The sequence below is a fragment of the Coregonus clupeaformis genome, chromosome 8 (assembly GCF_020615455.1).
Source record: "Coregonus clupeaformis isolate EN_2021a chromosome 8, ASM2061545v1, whole genome shotgun sequence".
Classification (NCBI taxonomy): Eukaryota; Metazoa; Chordata; class Actinopteri; order Salmoniformes; family Salmonidae; genus Coregonus; species Coregonus clupeaformis.
Window position 1 is genome coordinate 64,926,095 of NC_059199.1, and position 19,594 is coordinate 64,945,688.

At 42.9% G+C, this 19,594-nt stretch overlaps 3 protein-coding genes and 1 pseudogene across 3 annotated transcripts; all 4 read right to left on the reverse strand.

The window, feature by feature from the left end:
* Window positions 1-1,256: 1,256 nt before the first annotated feature.
* Window positions 1,257-3,410, reverse strand: LOC121542973 (annotated as a pseudogene).
* A 2,236-nt stretch (window positions 3,411-5,646) lies between these two features.
* On the reverse strand, window positions 5,647-12,257 carry LOC121542979 (zinc finger protein 2 homolog). The gene is made up of 2 exons (XM_041852647.2): window positions 11,935-12,257; window positions 5,647-7,285 (listed from the first exon to the last, which is right to left on the reverse strand). The coding sequence occupies exons 1-2, from the start codon at window positions 12,128-12,130 to the stop codon at window positions 6,222-6,224; spliced, it is 1,260 nt and encodes a 419-aa protein (XP_041708581.1). The 5' UTR covers window positions 12,131-12,257; the 3' UTR covers window positions 5,647-6,221.
* Window positions 12,258-13,731: 1,474 nt separating this feature from the next.
* Window positions 13,732-15,800, reverse strand: LOC121542974 (zinc finger protein 227-like). The gene is made up of 2 exons (XM_041852640.2): window positions 15,389-15,800; window positions 13,732-15,200 (listed from the first exon to the last, which is right to left on the reverse strand). The coding sequence occupies exons 1-2, from the start codon at window positions 15,582-15,584 to the stop codon at window positions 14,053-14,055; spliced, it is 1,344 nt and encodes a 447-aa protein (XP_041708574.1). The 5' UTR covers window positions 15,585-15,800; the 3' UTR covers window positions 13,732-14,052.
* Window positions 15,801-16,141: 341 nt separating this feature from the next.
* On the reverse strand, window positions 16,142-18,319 carry LOC121542981 (zinc finger protein OZF-like). The gene is made up of 2 exons (XM_041852649.2): window positions 18,055-18,319; window positions 16,142-17,886 (listed from the first exon to the last, which is right to left on the reverse strand). The coding sequence occupies exons 1-2, from the start codon at window positions 18,224-18,226 to the stop codon at window positions 16,679-16,681; spliced, it is 1,380 nt and encodes a 459-aa protein (XP_041708583.2). The 5' UTR covers window positions 18,227-18,319; the 3' UTR covers window positions 16,142-16,678.
* Window positions 18,320-19,594: the final 1,275 nt, after the last annotated feature.

The following is a 19,594-nucleotide window of genomic DNA, read 5'->3' on the forward strand; positions in this document are numbered from 1 at the left end:
TTCCCCTCCACATTTGGCACATCTTTTCTTTCCTTTACACTGAGCAGCTACATGTCCCATTCTTTGGCATTTAAAACACCGCAATGGGGATGGGACACATTCTCTGACATTGAAACTAATGAATCCTATCTGTACTTGTCTAGGTAAAGCCTTCTCAAACCTCAGTAGCACTGATAAGCTTTCACTTTTTTGACACTCTTTCCTACTGATCAACCTTTTGGCCTCAATCACTCTGCTTCCCGTCACATTTTCTGTAATATCATCTATGGACATAGATATTGGGACCCCAGTGATGACTCCCCTCAACCTAGCATAAGCACCAGGGACAATGCTTTTAATCTTCTTCCCATTAAGCTTTTCCATTTGCAGAATCTTCCCTTGCTGAGCCGAGCTACCACAAAATATTAACAATCTACCATTTCCAATTAACTGGGCTAATTTGACTTCACCTATCTCTTTCTCTCCTGCATTGGTTAGTTGGATAGGGTGTAAATGAGGCCCTGTGGTCTCATCAAACACCATCACCACTTTCCACTCCTACACATTTTTACTCTTGCTTCCTATCTTGGCCCTCTTTATGCTTTCTTTACTAGACGCTCCACTGCTTTCAGTATCATGATCTCTATTCTTCCTGTGTCTTTCCACTACAGACCATTCCGGTCCTTGACGCTCATCCTCCCGCTCCATATAATCAGAACTGACACTCATACTGTTCGCATTCCAGCACAGCTGTTGCTTCTCCAACCTTTTCTCCATTTCGTCCGCACTACTCGCCTCCATTTCCGCTGTCATACTTCCAAACTTCTCACGCATCAACAACTCATTCACCCAGTTCGGACTCCGCACTCGGAATTCTCCAGGCACGAAGTCATTCAAACAAATCTGAAATCTTGTGCGCCACAACACAACCTCCAAGCGAGCGCTTCCTCCTCTAGTTGACCGAAGTCCTCTTGGGACGTCCCTACCCCATTGAAGTTCTTCTTCTTCTTCTTTTTGTGCTACAGGGTCTGTGTCCACTCCAGTATATCTCGCTAAATGATTAGTGTGTAGATGCAGCCATTTGATAGACAGCTCAGAGATATTTCCACTGCCTTTACGGATAATTAAAAGGGTTTTTATTTAAAGATTGGAACCAGTTCCCTTTTCCTAACACTTGTATTGATTTCATCAGGTAATGGTTGCCTAGTTGGTGTTCCCAACATGATCCCGCAACGCTGCCAGAGAAGAGAGAAGCTAAAAAAAGACACTTCAATTAACACATTATCAGCCATTTATTCTGTAGTACTTTATGGATGTCTGGGAATGTACAATATCTGGGTTGGTTGAAAGAAGCAGCTCTAATTTCAGGTGGTATATTTAGTTCCCATTGAACGCAGCGTAACTGTATCATACCAATTCTCTATACTTGTAAATACACATGAAATGAAACAGATGTTTTTCCCTTGGTGCATTTTGGCATTAGGCTCAGAGGTAAATATGACATTTGGTGTATGGAAGATCTTGCCACATTAAACACAAGGGAACAAACATTCTGAAAACTAGGCTGTTTGCAACATCAGGGTAGAGGTGGTGACGTATTACCATATATGAACAAGACATATTACTCTCAAGACCAATGCAAGCTTTATATACAGACAGAGAACAGTGGATCACATCATGTCCTCTGTGTCATCCTATAACTAATGAAAATGGACTCCTGTTGCTCAGAAACCCACTAACTGCTCTCTGTTAGAACATGATATTCATCAGAGAGCAGTGTCTTGAGGAGGGGTATCTCCTTTCACATGTCTCTCAGTCTGCTGTCTGATTCTCTCCCCCCACACAGGGCACAGTCATGTGTTCTCCTTCTTGTAAACAGTCTTCTCGTGGTTCCCTAAAGTCTGAATCCATTGTGGCATTGGCCACATTCATGACACCTAATTTATATGTTTGTGAGCTGTCTGATGCTTCTTTAACATACTTGATGTGGTAAAGCATTTTCTACATACAGGACACATGTATGGCTTCTCCCCTGTGTGAGTCCTCATGTGCACTATCAGAGATGTATTCTGACTGAAACATTTTCCACAATCCTGGCATTGATGTGGTTTCTCCCCTGTGTGGCTTCTCATATGTAAGTTTAGGTGTCCGCGCTGAGTAAATCCTTTGCCACAATCATGACAGTGAAACGGCTTCTCCCCTGTATGACTCCTCAAATGCCTTTTCAGGAAAGTATCCCAAGCAAAATATTTACCACAAACATGACAACACTTTGCTCCGATGTGAGTTTGTAGGTGATCTATCATACTTTCTGTGGACTGACAGAATTTTCCACACACACCACAAAGATGTTCTTTATTCTGTGTGTGCGTTTGCACATGATTTAATAAAGAAGCCATGGAGTCAAATTGCTTTCCACATACCTTACAACTAGGAGCAGCATCCCAGCTTACACTGGGTCTCGAGTGTGATTTTAGATGGTTCAATTTCCTGTCCTTAACACTGATGTGAGAACTTTGTCCTTCTACCCTCTTTGTTCTCTTTGATTTGAGTGGCTTTAACGTTAGACCTGACAGAGGTCCTCCACTCTCCATCCTGTCAATATGTCCTCTGTTTTCACTCTGAGCTGCAGAACACTCTGTATCTACTGCAGAGAAGGGCTGAGACTCTCTGGTTGGTTCTGATACGCCATAGTTTTCTACATAAGGTTCTGTTTTGATCTGTTCAGTTGAGGTGGTGGGTAGAGAGTATATCTCTCCATGTGAGGACTGAGTTGGGTCTTGATAATAGCCACTTGATACACAGCCGTAACAATTGATAAACTCATTGACATGATTCTCATCCTCCTGACTGGTCCTTGGTTCCTCCTGTTCATCTTTCATCTGTGTGGGTTCTGGGTCCTTCTGCCCCAGACTGGGGCTCCACTCCTGCTGCTCAGGGGAAACCACCTCATCAGACACGGTGACAGTGAGCTGCTGGAGGTCTGGAGAGAAGGAGAATATGAAAAAGAAAACTCAAAAGCTGAATTGAGACGTAGTTAGGCTCAGAATAATTATATTTTTTTTACATACCTTGGTTTTGTAAATACACTCTACAAAATGAATTACATTGAAAGATAATCGTAACTCATATGACATGAATGTTGATAAAACAAACACACACCTGCTCGTCTATGTAACTTGATCTCTGGCTTAGTACGGACATCCAGCATGCTCCGTAGACGCCTGTTCTCCTCCTTTGTGTGAGAAACCTCTTCCTGGTACTCTGCTATCGTTTCTTCAACGACACCAAATATCTCCTCAGCTGCCGCTATCAATTTCTGGTTGAGAAACACTCTCAAGTACTCTATTTTAGACATTTTTTGAGAAGGAAAGCTGTCTAGCTAGCTAAGTTAACCAGCTAGCTACCAACATAAACAAAGTCAAGAAGACAAAGAGCGCTGTCAGTCTTTGTGCGTGCACGGCATAATTAATTTCGCACTGTCGCCCCCTGCTGGAGCGGAAGGCGCAGGTCGTGACGATCCTGCAGGTCAAATCAAATCAAAAAATAAATAATGTGTCACATACACGTGTTTAGCAGATGTTATTGCGGGTATAGCGAAATGCTTGTTGGCGCCAGCTGTGCTGCTTTTGAGAAGAGGGCTGATTAATGGGCAAAATTAATTCATCTCTAATCCTTTTTCCTACTAATCATTGATCAGATTGAATAGGTATTTTCCAATCTATTCTTGGAGGTCCTCCAGTGTGTGTGCATTTCTATTCTTGCCCAGCACATAGACCTACATGTAGTAGACTGCAGAGCTGGTGGCGCTGCTACAGCACTACTGGGGCAAATCTGAAGTTTAGATCAATCATTGCCTCCCTAGATCACTAAAGTACGCAAAATATATAACACACCCTACTGCTATCACCAATCCAACATTCTAATTTCCTTCTGGCAGGTTCTCCTATCACAGCCAAGGAACTCTGAGTGGTCATTGGGTTCTTGGTCACCTCCCTGACCAAGGTCCTTCTTGCCCGGTTGCTCAGTTTGGTCGGACGGCCAGCTCTAGGCAGAGTCTAGGTAGTTCCACATTTTTTCAATTTCCCAATGATGGAGATCACTGTGCTCTCGGAAACGTTCAACACTCTAGACATTGTTTTATACCCTTCCCCAGCTATATGCCTCATCACAATTTTATCTCGTGAGATCTGCAGACTTCATGGTATAGTTTCTGCTCTGACATGTACTTCTTCTTCTTCTTCTTCTTTAAGTGTTTATTGGCAAATGGCAACCAACTGGCAGGTGCATACACCACCACCCTACTGTACTGGAGTGTGAGGCCGGTCACAACTTATCTACACCACTATATTCTCTTAACTAACCCTGAATTTCTAATAAAATAAAATAATTCCCTACAAACCTCACTACTCCCATCATCCCCACCCAAAATACCACCCACTCCCCATTCCCATCCAACCCTGTCAAACAACCTCTCTCTTTCTACATCATACATTTCACAAAATGTTAACGTTCTGTTTCCTCTACCATTCAGCCATTACACATTCCAGTACGATGTTTCCCTATCAATTTCCAAGAGGGATTAAATCCTGTATGCCCTAATCTCATCCTACACAACATAACTTCCTCCCTTCTGTTCCCATTATATGACACTATCTCCAGTACAGATTTCTTTGTACTATAAAAATGTCTGCGCTTACTACTTTCATCCCATTGTCTCTGCCAGCAATCTAACCCATTTTTCCGAATCAATGTTTTAATTTCCCCTCTACCCAACTGCACCTGTATATCCACAATATTATTTTCCACTGCTTTTTGGCTTTTATATCTACAATATAATTTCCATGAACTCCTGTATGAGCCGGAATCCAACAGAACTGAATTTCAATACCATATATTTGTAAGCCCAACAACAGCATCATTATTTCTAACCATAAATCCTCATGTTCTGACTTTCCAGATCTTAAAACTACACAAAACGGATGCAGAGTCCGAACATATTACTACTCTTCTTGGTTGTACCTCTTCTATCCATTGCAAAACAACAATTATCGCAACCATTTCTGTTGAATCTACAGATTAATCATTTATTATTCTATTGCATAGATTAACATCGAACTCACAAATAAATGCACCCTGAGTCCCTGAGTCCATCTTCATCAACCCTTTTCCCAATCTTTGGGTCAAAACCCCTCTTTTGATATCTTTCACATTCCCAGTAGTCTTCCAATACTGTCAGTGTAGGATGATCTACCGTACTACCCTTCAGTCTTGCCCAGTATGCCAGGGCTAGCTTAACTCGTTTAAGGGATAGTGGCATTTCCCCAGTATCTACTTGTAAAGCCTCAACCGGTATAGTTTTAAATGCACCATCGCACATCCTGAGTGCACTCGCTTGCATCCTATCAAGGCACAACAGCAATGTAAAAGCTGCAGAACCACATACAAAGCACCCATAATCTATGGACGATCTCATCATAGGCAATCTTTACTGAATATTTATCGTACTATCTGTTTCAACTTCGTCATTATGGGTTATTGTGTGTAGATGGGTGAGAATTTGTTTTAATACATTTTGAATTCAGGCTGTAATACAAAATGTGGAATAAGTCAGTGGATATGAATACATTCTGAAGGCACTGTATATAAATAAAGAATGACAGTAGATTTAGGGAATGAGATGTTTTAATGTACCTCTTGTATTGTCTGAAAGACTCTCCCAACACAGGGGATGACTGCCATGTTGTCACAAGGTTTTTCATCAGGACATTATGTTTTCTCCCTCTTGTGAATGTTCTTCTCATACCTTCCAGGGGAGTTCATTCATTTGAAGCGTTTAGCAGCAATCAAATCCAAACTATTTTTATTTGTGACACGCTTCGTAAGCAACAGGTGTAGACTAACAGTGAAACGCTTCCCAACAATGCAGAGAAAAAAAACATCATTGCATTATGTCTTACCCAGAGCAACTTACAGTCAGTGCATTCAAAACAGGTAAAACAACCACATATCAACAGTCACTGCGAGTAAAAACATTCCTCAATAAAGCGGCTAAGTGAAACATGTATCACAAACAAGGTCTACTGTCAGTATTTTCTACACTAAAGTATTTTGTGCATTGTCATTATGCCTTGCCAAACTTCCAGTCTATGCAAAGCCTCTGTCAGTCATGGCAGTGATGCCTTTCTCTACCATGTGAAATCTCATGCCAGGTTGACTGGGTGCTAGTGATGAAATACATGTCACAAAGATGGCAATGATATGGTTTTTCCCATGTGGTTCTTCATGTGCAGTTTCAGGTGATAATTCTGCTTGAATCCTTGGCCACAAAACTGGCACTTATATGGTTTCACCCCTGTATGAGTCCTCATGTGGACTGTCAGATCAGGGTTTCTTATGAAACATTTTCCACAAACACGACAGCGATGTGATTTCTCTCCAGAGTGGCTCTTCATATGCACAGCCAGGTTTCCACTCTGACTGAATCCTTTGCCACAATGATGACAGCGAAACGGCTTCTCCCCTGTGTGACTCCTCAAATGCCTTTTCAGAAAAGCATCCCAAGCAAAATATTTACCACAAACATGACAACACTTTGCTCCGATGTGAGTTTGTAGGTGATCTATCATACTTTCTGTGGACTGACAGAATTTTCCACACACACCACAAAGATGTTCTTTATCCTGTGCGTGCGTTTGCACATGATTTAATAAAGAAGCCATGGAGTCAAATTGCTTTCCACATACCTTACAACTAGGAGCAGCATCCCAGCTTACACTGGGTCTCGAGTGTGATTTTAGATGGTTCAATTTCCTGTCCTTAACACTGATGTGAGAACTTTGTCCTTCTACCGTCTTTGTTCTCTTTGATTTGAGTGGCTTTAATGTTAGACCTGACAGAGGTCCTCCACTCTCCATCCTGTCAATATGTCCTCTGTTTTCACTCTGAGCTGCAGAACACTCTGTATCTACTGCAGAGAAGGGCTGAGACTCTCTGGTTGGTTCTGATACGCCATAGTCTTCTACATAAGGTTCTGTTTTGATCTGTTCAGTTGAGGTGCTGGGTAGAGAGTATATCTCTCCATGTGAGGACTGAGTTGGGTCTTGATAATAGCCACTTGATACACAGCCGTAACAATTGATAAACTCATTGACATGATTCTCATCCTCCTGACTGGTCCTTGGTTCCTCCTGTTCATCTTTCATCTGTGTGGGTTCTGGGTCCTTCTGCCCCAGACTGGGGCTCCACTCCTGCTGCTCAGGGGAAACCACCTCATCAGACACGGTGACAGTGAGCTGCTGGAGGTCTGGGGAGGAGAGAGGGATGAAATAGAAAACTCAAGAGCTGACTTGACATACCCAGCTAACAAACGTTCCCACAACTTTAGAGAATATTTCCTTAATAGGTCATTAACTAACGTTTTCATAGGAATGTTCCCAGGATGTGCAAGGAATGTTTCCAAGAGACCATTCCCTTAATGTCAAATAGAACATACCAAGAACATTGTTACCATGTTCTCAGAACTTAAGATATTAATGTTCTACACATGTTTCATGGGAATGTTGCAAGAACATTCATGTCTCCAGTTTTCTGTTGGGTAGGAGAATATTCCATCAATGTCCCACCAAACACACAAAGAACATAGTTGCCATGTTCTCAGAACATAAGATATTAATGTTCTAGACATGTTTCATGGGAGCGTTGCAAAAACATGTGTGACCACAACTTTTTGGGAGCATATTAACCTGTTTTAATGATACTTCTGAATCACTATGAACAATAAAATATTTTCTTGGGTGTACTTTTAACAGAGATTTACTTCAAACACAGGTGTGTTGTAACTGTTGCCAAATAATGACTAACCTATATTGCTAAGAATGTGAGAGTAGGTGGACTCCTCTAGCGGGTCTCAAACCAAGGCCACTAGCACAAATGACGAACACCCTAACGACTGTCCCAATAAGGGTTATCTCTAGGGCTGGACTCTCCAACCCTGTTCCTGGAGGGCTCCCGAGTGGCGCAGCGGTCTAAGGCACTGCGTCTCAGTGCTTGAGGCGTCACTAGAGACCCCCTGGTTTGATTCCAGGCTGTATCACAACCGGCCGTGTTTGGGAGTCCCATAGGGCAGCGCACAATTGGCCCAGCGTCGTCCGGGTTTGGCCGGTGTAGGCCGTCAGTGTAAATAACAATTTGTTCTTAACTGACTTGCCTAGTTAAATAAAGGTTAAATAAAATACACCTTCCTGTAGGTTTTCATTCCAACCCCAGTTGTAACTAACCTGATTCAGTTTATCCACCAGCTAATTATAAGAATCAGGTGCACTAGATTAGGGTTGGAGTGAAAACCTACAGGACAGTAGCTCTCCAGGAACAGGGTTGGAGTGAAAACCTACAGGACGGTAGATCTCCAGGAATTCTCAGTTCTGTTAAAAGTATACTCAAGAAAAACGTATTGATCCTAGTGATTGAAGAGTACCATTAAAACAGGTTAATATGCCAACCCAACATTAGACAATATAGAAATCCCTTAAATTGTTGAAATAAGTAAATAAAATCAATGATGAGAGTATAGTCAAATTAACTCACACAGACATGGTGGCGTAGCAGGAAGATCTGAATGACGTGAACCAATAGGTTGCAAGTTCAAATCCCAGGCTTAAACTATGTATTTAGATTGTAGTTAGGTATTGTAGGTAGGTATCGTGGGTTGCTGTGGGTAGTTATTGTATGTAATTATTGTAGGTTAGTATTGTATTCGGCGGTGCCGGGTGTAGCACGAAGCTAGCTAGCTAGCTAACTCACCACCTGGACTAGCTGGCGAGTAGCTATTAGCAACGGTATAGTTGTTTCACGCCTGAGAGTGCCTGTAATTACGCCAGCTGGCTGCCTACAGTGATTACATATAATAATTGCCTACCATTCAGCTGTTTTCTAACCTCATTGTCTGAACCGTTAACGTTAGGTAGCAAGTGGCTACTGTGCTTGAAAATTAGCAAGCTTGTTGCAACCTGGGTAGCTACTTGTAAACAATAGCTGGAACGACCGAGCGAACAGACGCGAACTGGCTGAGTCAATTCAGTGGCTAGCTTTGCACTTGGCTAGCTAACAGTAGCTGCTAGGGGTAAGTCATAACCTACACGTGTGTTTTGTTTTTTACATATTGATAGCCCGAGTCGCTCAAGGAATTCGGGACATGGGTGACTAGTTAACGTTAGTTTGGCTCTCTCTGTGTGTTCGTGCCGTGAAAGGAGGGGTTCTTCTTTGTCTGAAAGCAATGGCTAGCTAGTTTGCTAACTATTCTAGCTAACTAACTGGCTGAATAAGTTGACGACGGACTCGCTCAAGCTGTCGGGACTAACCCACAACGTTAGACACGGACACGAACGCATCTGCTTGCATGTTGATACACTGGTGGTTGTTGTGGCTGAGTATTGGCGCTAAACCCTGCTGTTGGAGACCGGCATGCTAGCTGGCTGTGGCGTCTTATGACGAGGTGCCCGGACGTTTTTCACGGAATAATACTGCACCTAGTTAGCTAGCTGAATAAACTAGGTTAGTCTATTCCTAGAAAACATTGAACCGCTGTAGTTTACAACAATTATAGTTTCTGAGGTGGAAGTTGGGAGAGTTATATTTGGGAGTTGTGGTGAGGGAGGCCCCGCTCTCTCCTTTCCCAGATGTTTAGTTCATTTTATTCCGATCTCCTCTGCATTATTGTAGCCATCTGCTGCAGCCTGTCAACTATGCCTCTGCCTATCCCTGTTCTCTCCTCTCCGCACAGGCTACACAAACGCCTCACACCGCGGGGCTGCTGCCTCTCTAACCTGGTGGTCCCTGCACGCACGACCCACGTGGAGTTCCAGGTCTCAGGCAGCCTCTGGAACTGCCGTTCTGCTGCCAACAAGGCAGACTTCATCCCAGCCTATGCTACCCTCCAGTCCCTCGACTTCTTGGCGCTGACGGAAACATGGATTACCACTGAAAACACTGCTACTCCTGCTGCTCTCTCCTCGTCTGACCATGTGTTCTCGCATACCCCGAGAGTATCTGGTCAGCGGGGTGGTGGCACAGGAATCCTCATCTCTCCCAAGTGGACATTCTTAATTTTTCCCCTGACCCATCTGTCTATCTCCTCATTTGAATTCCATGCTGTCACAGTCACTAGCCCATTTATGCTTAATATCCTTGTCATCTATCGCCCTCCAGGTTCCCTTGGAGAGTTCATCAATGAGCTTGACGCCTTGATAAGTTCCTTTCCTGAGGATGGCTCACCCCTCACAGTTCTGGGGGATTTCAACCTCCCTACGTCTACATTTGACTCATTTCTCTCTGCCTCCTTCTTTCCACTCCTCTCCTCCTTTGACCTCACCCTCTCACCGTCCCCCCCTACTCACAAGGCAGGCAATACGCTTGACCTCATCTTTACTAGATGCTGTTCTTCTACTAATCTCACTGCAACTCCCTCCAAGTCTCCGACCACTACTTTGTATCCTTTTCTCTCTCCCTCTCCTCCAACACTACTCACTCTGCCCCTACACAGATGGTAATGCGCCGTCGCAACCTTTGCTCTCTCTCTCCCGCTACTCTCTCCTCTTCCATCCTATCATCTCTTCCCTCTGCTCAATCCTTCTCCCTCCAATCTCCTGATTCTGCCTCCTCAACCCTCCTCTCCTCCCTTTCTGCATCCTTTGACTCTCTATGTCCCCTATCCTCCCGGCCGGCCCGGTCCTCCCCTCCAGCTCCGTGGCTTGATGACTCATTGCGAGCTCACAGAACAGAGCTCCGGGCAGCTGAGCGGAAATGGAAGAAAACTAGACTCCCTGCAGACCTGGCATCTTTTCACTCCCTCCTCTCTACATTTTCTTCATCTGTTTCTGCTGCTAAGGCCACTTTCTACCACTCTAAATTCCAAGCATCCGCCTCTAACCCTAGGAAGCTCTTTGCCACATTCTCCTCCCAACTGTTCGCTGCTCTGGCACCCCAATGGTGGAACAAGCTCCCTCACGACGCCAGGACAGCGGAGTCACTCACCACCTTCCGGACACATTTGAAACCCCACCTCTTTAAGGAATACCTGGGATAGGATAAAGTAATCCTTCTACCCCCCCCCCCCAAAAAAACAAAAAAACATTGTAAAGTGTTTATCCCACTGACTATAAGGTGAATGCACCTATTTGTAAGTCGCTCTGGATAAGAGCGTCTGCTAAATGACGTAAATGTAAATGTAGGACATATTGCATAATAATTACTGTATAAATCAACATGCACAATGTAATCATGTATGTCAAATATGGAAGTTAAAAGCACTGTGTGTGAGTATCCCTAACCTTGCCAACAGACAAAAAGAGCTGTGAATGGATTACCAATCAGGGCCTTGATGGGCTTGGCAACAGTAACAAGGTGTGATGTGTAATGATTTGTTGGGGGAGAAAGTTTATTTCGGACAAATCAGGCGATGTACTGATACACATAAATGTCCCCATGAAACGTGACTAGAACATGTCCTGTGTATATTTTATGGGACGTCGCTGGAATATTCTCCAGACCCTCAGAAAACCAGACACATGAACGTTCTTGCAACTTCCCATGAAACGTGTCTAGAATATTAATATTGTATATTCTGAGAACATTGTAACCACGTTCTTGATAAGATCTGTATGACATTAAGGGAATATTCTCCTAACTTTAACACCAAAACATGCTAAACGTGTTCTCAGAAGGTTTTTGCTAACATAGATAGAATGTTTCCATAACTAACGAAAAACTGGACACTCAAACATTCGGGAACGATTACGGGTAACATTTAAAAAAAAGTTATATCCCTAGAATTGTTAGATGGGTTTAAGATTGAGTAATCATCTTACAGACATTGGAACTATCTACACTTTCAACATGTTTTATTACATTGATAGCTTATCGTGTCTCATATTAAATGAATGTTGAAAATACAAACACCTTCTCGTCTATGTAACTTGATCTCTGGCTTAGTACGGTTATCCAGCGTGATCCGTAGACGGCTGTTCTCCTCCTTTGTGCGAGAAACCTCTTCCTGGTATTCTGCTATCGTTTCTTCAACGACACCAAATATCTCCTCAGCTGCCGCTATCAATCTCTGGTTTAGAAACATTCTCAATAACTCTATTTTAGACATTTTTAGAGAAGGAACGTTTGCTAGATAGCTACCAACGTAAACAAAAGTCGAAAATATAAAGAGCGCTGAGGCTAAGCGAGAGGTTTCACTCTCGCCTAAATCTGTCCAAAATAAGCCCAATGCGTTTCTATTGGCTTATGTTTGACCAAAGCTTGTCGCCTGCATTGCCATTTTGATGGCGGAGACATGAGCATCTCGTCATTATATAGTCTTTGTGCATGCACGGCATAATACATTTTGCACTGTCGCCCCCTGCTGGAGCGGAAGACGCAGGTCGTGGCGCTCCTGCAGTATGCACCAGAGTCTGTTCTGCTTTTACGTCATTTAGCAGACGCTCTTATACAGAGCGACTTACAAATTGGTGCATTCAACTTATGATAGCCAGTGGGACAACCACTTTTTTTTTTATGGGGGGTAGAAGGATTACTTTTATACTATTCCAGGTATTCCTTAAATAGGTAGGGTTTCAAGTGTCTCCGGAAGGTGGTCAGTGACTTTTGAGAAGAGGACAACGATTACTGGGCAAAATTAATTAATCTCTCGTCCTTTTTCCTACTAATCATTGATCAGATTGAATAAGTATTTCCCAATCTATTCTTGGAGGTCCTCCAGTGTGTGTCCATTTTTATTCTAGCCCAGCACATAGACCTACATGTAGTAGACTGCAGAGCTGGTGGTGCTGCTACAGCATTACTGGTGCAAATCTGAAGTTTAGATCAATCGTTGCCTCCCTAAATCACTAAAGTACGCAAAAAATATAATACACACTACTACTGTCACCAATCCAACATTCTCATGTCTGCAATTAATTCAAGGAAGGGGAGAGGAGTGATGTATTTCATAGGAATAAAAAATTCAGGAAATTACATGTTGTAATGCACCTCTTGTATTGTCTGAAAAACTCTCCCAACACAGGGGACAACCGCCATGTTGTCATTATGTTTTCTCCCTAATGTGAATTTTCTTCTCGTACCTTCTAGGGGAGTTCATCCATTTGAAGCATTTAGCAGCAATCATTGCATTATGTATGTTTTTTTTTAATAACACAAGTATATGGTTTCTCTTCTGTGTCAATTGGACTGTTGGAGTACTGTTTTTGCATTTAGGTAATTTAGTTGACACTCTTACCCAGAGTGACTTACTCCCAACCATCCAAGAACAGTTTGGTGACGAACAATGCCTTTTCCAGCATGATGGAGCACCTTGCCATAAGGCAAAAGTGATAACTAAGTGGCTCAGGGAACAAAACATCGAAATGTTGGGTCCATGGCCAGGAAACTCCACAGACCTTAATCCCATTGAGAACTTGTGGTCAATCCTCAAGAGGCGGTGGACAAACAAAAACCCACAAATTCTGACAAACTCCAAGCATTGATTATGCAAGAATGGGCTGCCATCAGTCAGGATGTGGCCCAGATCTTAATTGACAGCATGCCAGGATTGCAGAGGTCTTGAAAAAGAAGGGTCAACACTGCAAATATTGACTCTTTGCATAAACTTAATGTAACTGTCAATAAAAGCCTTTGACACTTATGGAATGCTTGTAATTATACTTCAGTATACCATAGTAACATCTGACAAAAATATCTAAAAACACTGAAGCAGCAAACTTTGTGAAGACCAATACATGTGTCATTCTCAAAACTTTTGACCACGACTGTACATTCAAAACAGGTAAAACTACCACATATGAACAGTCACTGCGAGTAAAAACGTTCCTCAATAAAGCTGCTGAGTGAAACATGTATCACAAACAAGGTCTACTGTCAGTATTTTCTACACTAAAGTATTTTGTGCATTGTCATTATGCCTTGCCAAACTTCCAGTCTATGCAAAGCCTCTGTCAGTCATGGCAGTGATGCCTTTCTCTACCATGTGAAATCTCATGCCAGGTTGACTGGGTGCTAGTGATGAAATACATGTCACAAAGATGGCAATGATATGTTTTTTTCCATGTGGATCTTCATGTGCAGTTTCAGGTTATAATTCTGCTTGAATCCTTGGCCACAAAACTGGCACTTATATGGTTTCACCCCTGTATGAGTCCTCATGTGCACTGTCAGATCAGGGTTTCTTATGAAACATTTGCCACAAACAGGGCAGTGATGTGGTTTCTCCCCAGAGTGGCTCTTCATATGCACTGCCAGGTTTCCACTCTGACTGAATCCTTTGCCACAATCCTGGCATTGATGTGGTTTCTCCCCTGTGTGGCTTCTCATATGTAAGTTTAGGTGTCCGCGCTGAGTAAATCCTTTGCCACAATCATGACAGCGAAACGGCTTCTCCCCTGTATGACTCCTCAAATGCCTTTTCAGGAAAGTATCCCAAGCAAAATATTTACCACAAACATGACAACACTTTGCTCCAATGTGAGTTTGTAGGTGATCTATCATTCTTTCTGTGGACTGACAGAATTTTCCACACACACCACAAAGATGTTCTTTATTCTGTGTGTGCGTTTGCACATGATTTAATAAAGAAACCATGGAGTCAAATTGCTTTCCACATACCTTACAACTAGGAGCAGCATCCCAGCTTACACTGGGTCTCGAGTGTGATTTTAGATGGTTCAATTTCCTGTCCTTAACACTGATGTGAGAACTTTGTCCTTCTACCGTCTTTGTTCTCTTTGATTTGAGTGGCTTTAACGTTAGACCTGACAGAGGTCCTCCACTCTCCATCCTGTCAATATGTCCTCTGTTTTCACTCTGAGCTGCAGAACACTCTGTATCTACTGCAGAGAAGGGCTGAGACTCTCTGGTTGGTTCTGATACGCCATAGTCTTCTACATAAGGTTCTGTTTTGATCTGTTCAGTTGAGGTGCTGGGTAGAGAGTATCTCTCTCCATGTGAGGACTGAGTTGGGTCTTGATAATAGCCACTTGATACACAGCCGTAACAATTGATAAACTCATTGACATGATTCTCATCCTCCTGACTGGTCCTTGGTTCCTCCTGTTCATCTTTCATCTGTGTGGGTTCTGGGTCCTTCTGCCCCAGACTGGGGCTCCACTCCTGCTGCTCAGGGGAAACCACCTCATCAGACACGGTGACAGTGAGCTGCTGGAGGCCTGGGGAGGAGAGAAGGATGAAATACAAAACTAATGAGCTGACTTGAGGTAGTTAGCGAGGTTTACAAGAATCATCTTCTTACAGACATTGGTTTTGTAACTAGCTAGATACACTCTCAAAAAGTAAATACATATTGATAGCTTAACATGTCTCATATTAAATTAATGTTGAAAAAACAAACACACACCTGCTTGACTATGTAACTTGATATCTGTCTTAGTCCGGACATCCAGCATGCTCCGTAGATGCCTGTTCTCCTCCTTTGTGCGAGAAACCTCTTCCTGGTACTCTGCTATCGTTTCTTCAACGACACCAAATATCTCCTCAGCTGCCGCTATCAATTTCTGGTTGAGAAACACTCTCAAGAACTCTATTTTAGACATTTTTTTGTTGTTGAAGGAAAGCTGTTTGGCTAGCTAAGTTAGCCAGCTAGCTTCCAACGTAAACAAAGTCAATAAGAGAAAGAGAGCTGTCAGTCTTTGCGTGCACGGCATAATACATATTGCACTGTCGCCCCCTGCTGGAGCGGAAGGCGCAGGTCGTGGCGATCCTGCAGGTGGCGCCAGAGTCGGTGCTGCTTTTGAGGACACCGATTACTGGGCAAAATGAATTAATCTCTTGTCCTTCATCCTACTCATAATCATTGATCAGATTGAATAGGTATTTTCCAATCTATTCTTGGAGGTCCTCCAGTGTGTGTGCATTTCTATTCTTGCCCAGCACATAGACCTACATGTAGTAGACTGCAGAGCTGGTGGCGCTGCTACAGCACTACTGGGGCAAATCTGAAGTTTAGATCAATCATTGCCTCCCTAGATCACTAAAGTACGCAAAAAATATAATACACACTACTGCTATCACCAATCCAACATTCTCATGTCTGCAATTAATTCAAGAAAGAGTAGGGATATATTTTATATAAATAAAGAATTACAGTAGATTTAGGGAATGAGATGTTTTAATGTACCTCTTGTATTATCTGAAAGACTCTCCCAACACAGATGATGACTGCCATGTTGTCATGAGGTTTTTTGTCGGGTTGTCATTATGTTTTCTCCTAATGTGAATTTTCTTCTCGTACCTTCTAGGGGAGTTCATCCATTTTAAGCATTTAGCAGAAATCATTGCCTTATGTATGTTTTTTTTTTAAATAACACAATTATATAGTTTCTCTCCTGTGTCAATTGGACTTCTTGCAGAGCGACTTACAGTCAGTGCATTCAAAACAGGTAAAACAACCACATATCAACAGTCACTGCGAGTAAAAACTTTCCTCAATAAAGCGGCTAAGTGAAACATGTATCACAAACAAGGTCTACTGTCAGTATTTTCTACACTAAAGTATTTTGTGCATTGTCATTATGCCTTGCCAAACTTCCAGTCTATGCAAAGCCTCTGTCAGTCATGGCAGTGATGTATTTCTCTACCATGTGAAATCTAATGCCAGGTTGACTGGGTGCTAGTGATGAAATACATGTCACAAAGATGGCAATGATATAGTTTTTCCCATGTGGTTCTTCATGTGCAGTTTCCGGTGATAATTCTGCTTGAAGCCTTGGCCACAAAACTGCCACTTATATGGTTTCACCCCTGTATGAGTCCTCATGTGGACTGTCAGATCAGGGTTTCTTATGAAACATTTTCCACAAACACGACAGCAAAATGGCCTCTCCCCTGTGTGAATCTTCATGTGTGTGTTCATATAAGATTTACTGCTGAAACATTTCCCACAAACAGGGCAGCGATGTGGTTTCTCCCCAGAGTGGCTCTTCATATGCACAGCTAGGTTTCCACTCTGACTGAATCCTTTGCCACAAAACTGGCAGCGGTATGGTCTCTCCCCTGTATGAATCCTCTTGTGCGCTGTGAGATCTGGATTTTTTCTGAAACACTTGCCACAATCAGGACAGCGAAATGATTTCTCCCCTGGGTGAACCTTCATATGATCATTCAGCTCAGCACTCCCAGGGAAAAATTTACCACAAACATGACAAACTCTAGCTCCAACATGGGTTTCTAGATGACCTAACATACTTTCTGTGGACTCTAAGTGTATTCCACACACACCACATAGACATTCTTTGTCCTGTGCATGCTTTCTTGCATGATTCACTAAAGAAGCTAAGTAGGAGAAATACATTCCACAAAATTTACAGCGGATATAGGCACTTTGTTTTCTTACTGTCTGTGATCTCTTTGATGGTGATCTCTTTGATTTAAGTGGCTTTGACCCCGACAGAGGTCTACTCTCTACCCCAATGACACATTTCATGTTTTCACTCTGAGCTGCAGAAGACTCTGTATTTGCTTCAAAGAGGGGCTGACACTCACTGGATGGTTCTGATACTCCATTGTCTTCTGCATCAGGTTCAGGTTTGAGCTGTATCATGTTCTGTTCAGTTGAGGTGCTGTGTAGAGAGTAGTTGCTCTGTGCAGTTGAGGTGCTGGGAAGATAGTATGTCCCTTCATAGACTTCACTTTGGGTTTCATAAAGAAGTGAGGACTGAGTCAGGTCCTGGTGGTGGTAGTCATTTTTCAAAGATGACTCTAGTTCCTCCGGTTCCTCTTTTATCTGTATGTAATGTGGGTCTTCCTGCCACAGACTGGGGCTCCACTCCTGCTCACAGTGCTGCTGCTCAGGGAGAGCCTTCTTTTCAGATACAGGGAGAGTGGGCTGTTGGATGTCTGGAGGGAAGGAGAGAGAATGAAATAAAACATCTAAAATGTTGACACGAATAGTATTCTAGTTAGATAGGTAGCTAGGTATTTAGCTAGATACTAACATTGACATTGATCACTTGACATATGCAAAGAAGGTTTAAAAGATAACAGCTAGCTGCCTCAGCCACACACCTATTCTATGTAATAGTATATCTGGTTTAATAACGATATCCAGCATGCTACGTAGACGGCTGTTCTCTTCCTGGTACTCTGCTATCGTTTCTTCGACGACGCCAAATATCTCCTCAGCTGCCATTATCAATCTCTGGTTGAGAAACACTCTCAATAACTCTATTTTTGACATTTTTACAGGAGAAAACTTGGGTAGCTTGCTAGCGGAGAATCACAGGTACATTTGCAACAACATAACGTAAACACTGTATGCGGTAAACATAGAACACAGTCAGTCAAAGGAGGGCGTTCCTTTGAGCACGGCGGCAAACCATTTTGCACTATCGCCAGCTACTGGAACGGAATGCGACTTCGGTGCTTCAAATTGTTGTCCTTTTTTTTCGTCCAAAAAGGGTTTATTGCCTTGCTCAAGGGCAGAACGGCAGATTTTTCCACCTTGCCGGCTCGCCTTGGTTACTGACCTAACGCTCTTAAAAAGCTAGTCTACCTTGTATTTTCAATTAATGAGCTGTATAATGCTTCTTATTGGAATAGGTCAGTGTTTCCCCTGGATACTGCTTTTATCAATCCTAACCATCTCAGGTCTACAATTACAGGATGACACAATAGGCATATCCTTCATCACATCCTTATGGGCCTAGGCCACTCCAGAGCCATGTATTTAGAATGTCTAAATACATGACTCTGGGCCACACTATAACCTTAAAGGCAGCATATACTAAGACAATCTACTATACACTAATTGTTAACACTCACACTTTGTGTCCATCTCACCAGATTACACAGCTTCTCTCAGTTGCACCTTACTGAAGGCAGAATTTCAGCTTCTGAGGGACAACGACGACACTGTCCTCACAGCCAAGAACCAGCTCTGGAGCCAAAATGATGCTTTGACTTCAACTCAAGCTGAGCTACAGAAAATGAACAGCTACATGTAACGTGTCGCATCCAAGGACCAGTCAGAGAGGCAACACAGAGACCTTGCTGCTTCTCATAACCAATTAGAAAGAGAGTATGAAGGCCTACTGACATCCAACAACCAATTGCAAAAAAAACTATATAGACCTGACGGCATCTAAACTCCAACTACAGAGAGAGGTAAAAGAGCTCACATTAGCCAGGGAACGGTCACAGAGACAACACCTGAACATCAGTGCAGCTTAACGCCTCGATCACACCGACAGCGTCATTGCATTTTGGTACACCAGAAGTACATTCAGTTCCAATGGAACGCTTCGTTTGCCTTGCAGCATTGCGTTGCAGAGGCAGTTGCAATGCGTTCTGTGTGGTGCATACATTGGATTTATCGAACGCATGCGTCAAATTTTATACCTAGACGGCTTGACAGAAATGGTAGCAGAAGGTAAATGTTGAACTTTTGTTGCACACATATCCAGATGATGCTGCGTACCATTTTGCGCAAAGACGCTGTTGGTGTGATCGAGGCGTTATGACCAGTTGAGGAGAGAGCATGTGAGGGTCACAGAGTTTAAAAACAAACTTCAGTTATATCTCATAAGTCTCTCTGAAACTGAGGCCA

Coding starts and splice junctions, on each gene's coding strand:
- LOC121542979 (XM_041852647.2), bottom strand. CDS start 12,130: ATGTCTAAAATAGAGTTATTGAGAATGTTTCTAAACCAGAGATTGATA. Junction 7,286..11,934: donor CAAGTTACATAGACGAGAAG/GTGTTTGTATTT, acceptor TCTCCTCCCCAG/ACCTCCAGCAGCTCACTGTC.
- LOC121542974 (XM_041852640.2), bottom strand. CDS start 15,584: ATGTCTAAAATAGAGTTCTTGAGAGTGTTTCTCAACCAGAAATTGATA. Junction 15,201..15,388: donor CAAGTTACATAGTCAAGCAG/GTGTGTGTTTGT, acceptor TCTCCTCCCCAG/GCCTCCAGCAGCTCACTGTC.
- LOC121542981 (XM_041852649.2), bottom strand. CDS start 18,226: ATGTCAAAAATAGAGTTATTGAGAGTGTTTCTCAACCAGAGATTGATA. Junction 17,887..18,054: donor TATACTATTACATAGAATAG/GTGTGTGGCTGA, acceptor CCTTCCCTCCAG/ACATCCAACAGCCCACTCTC.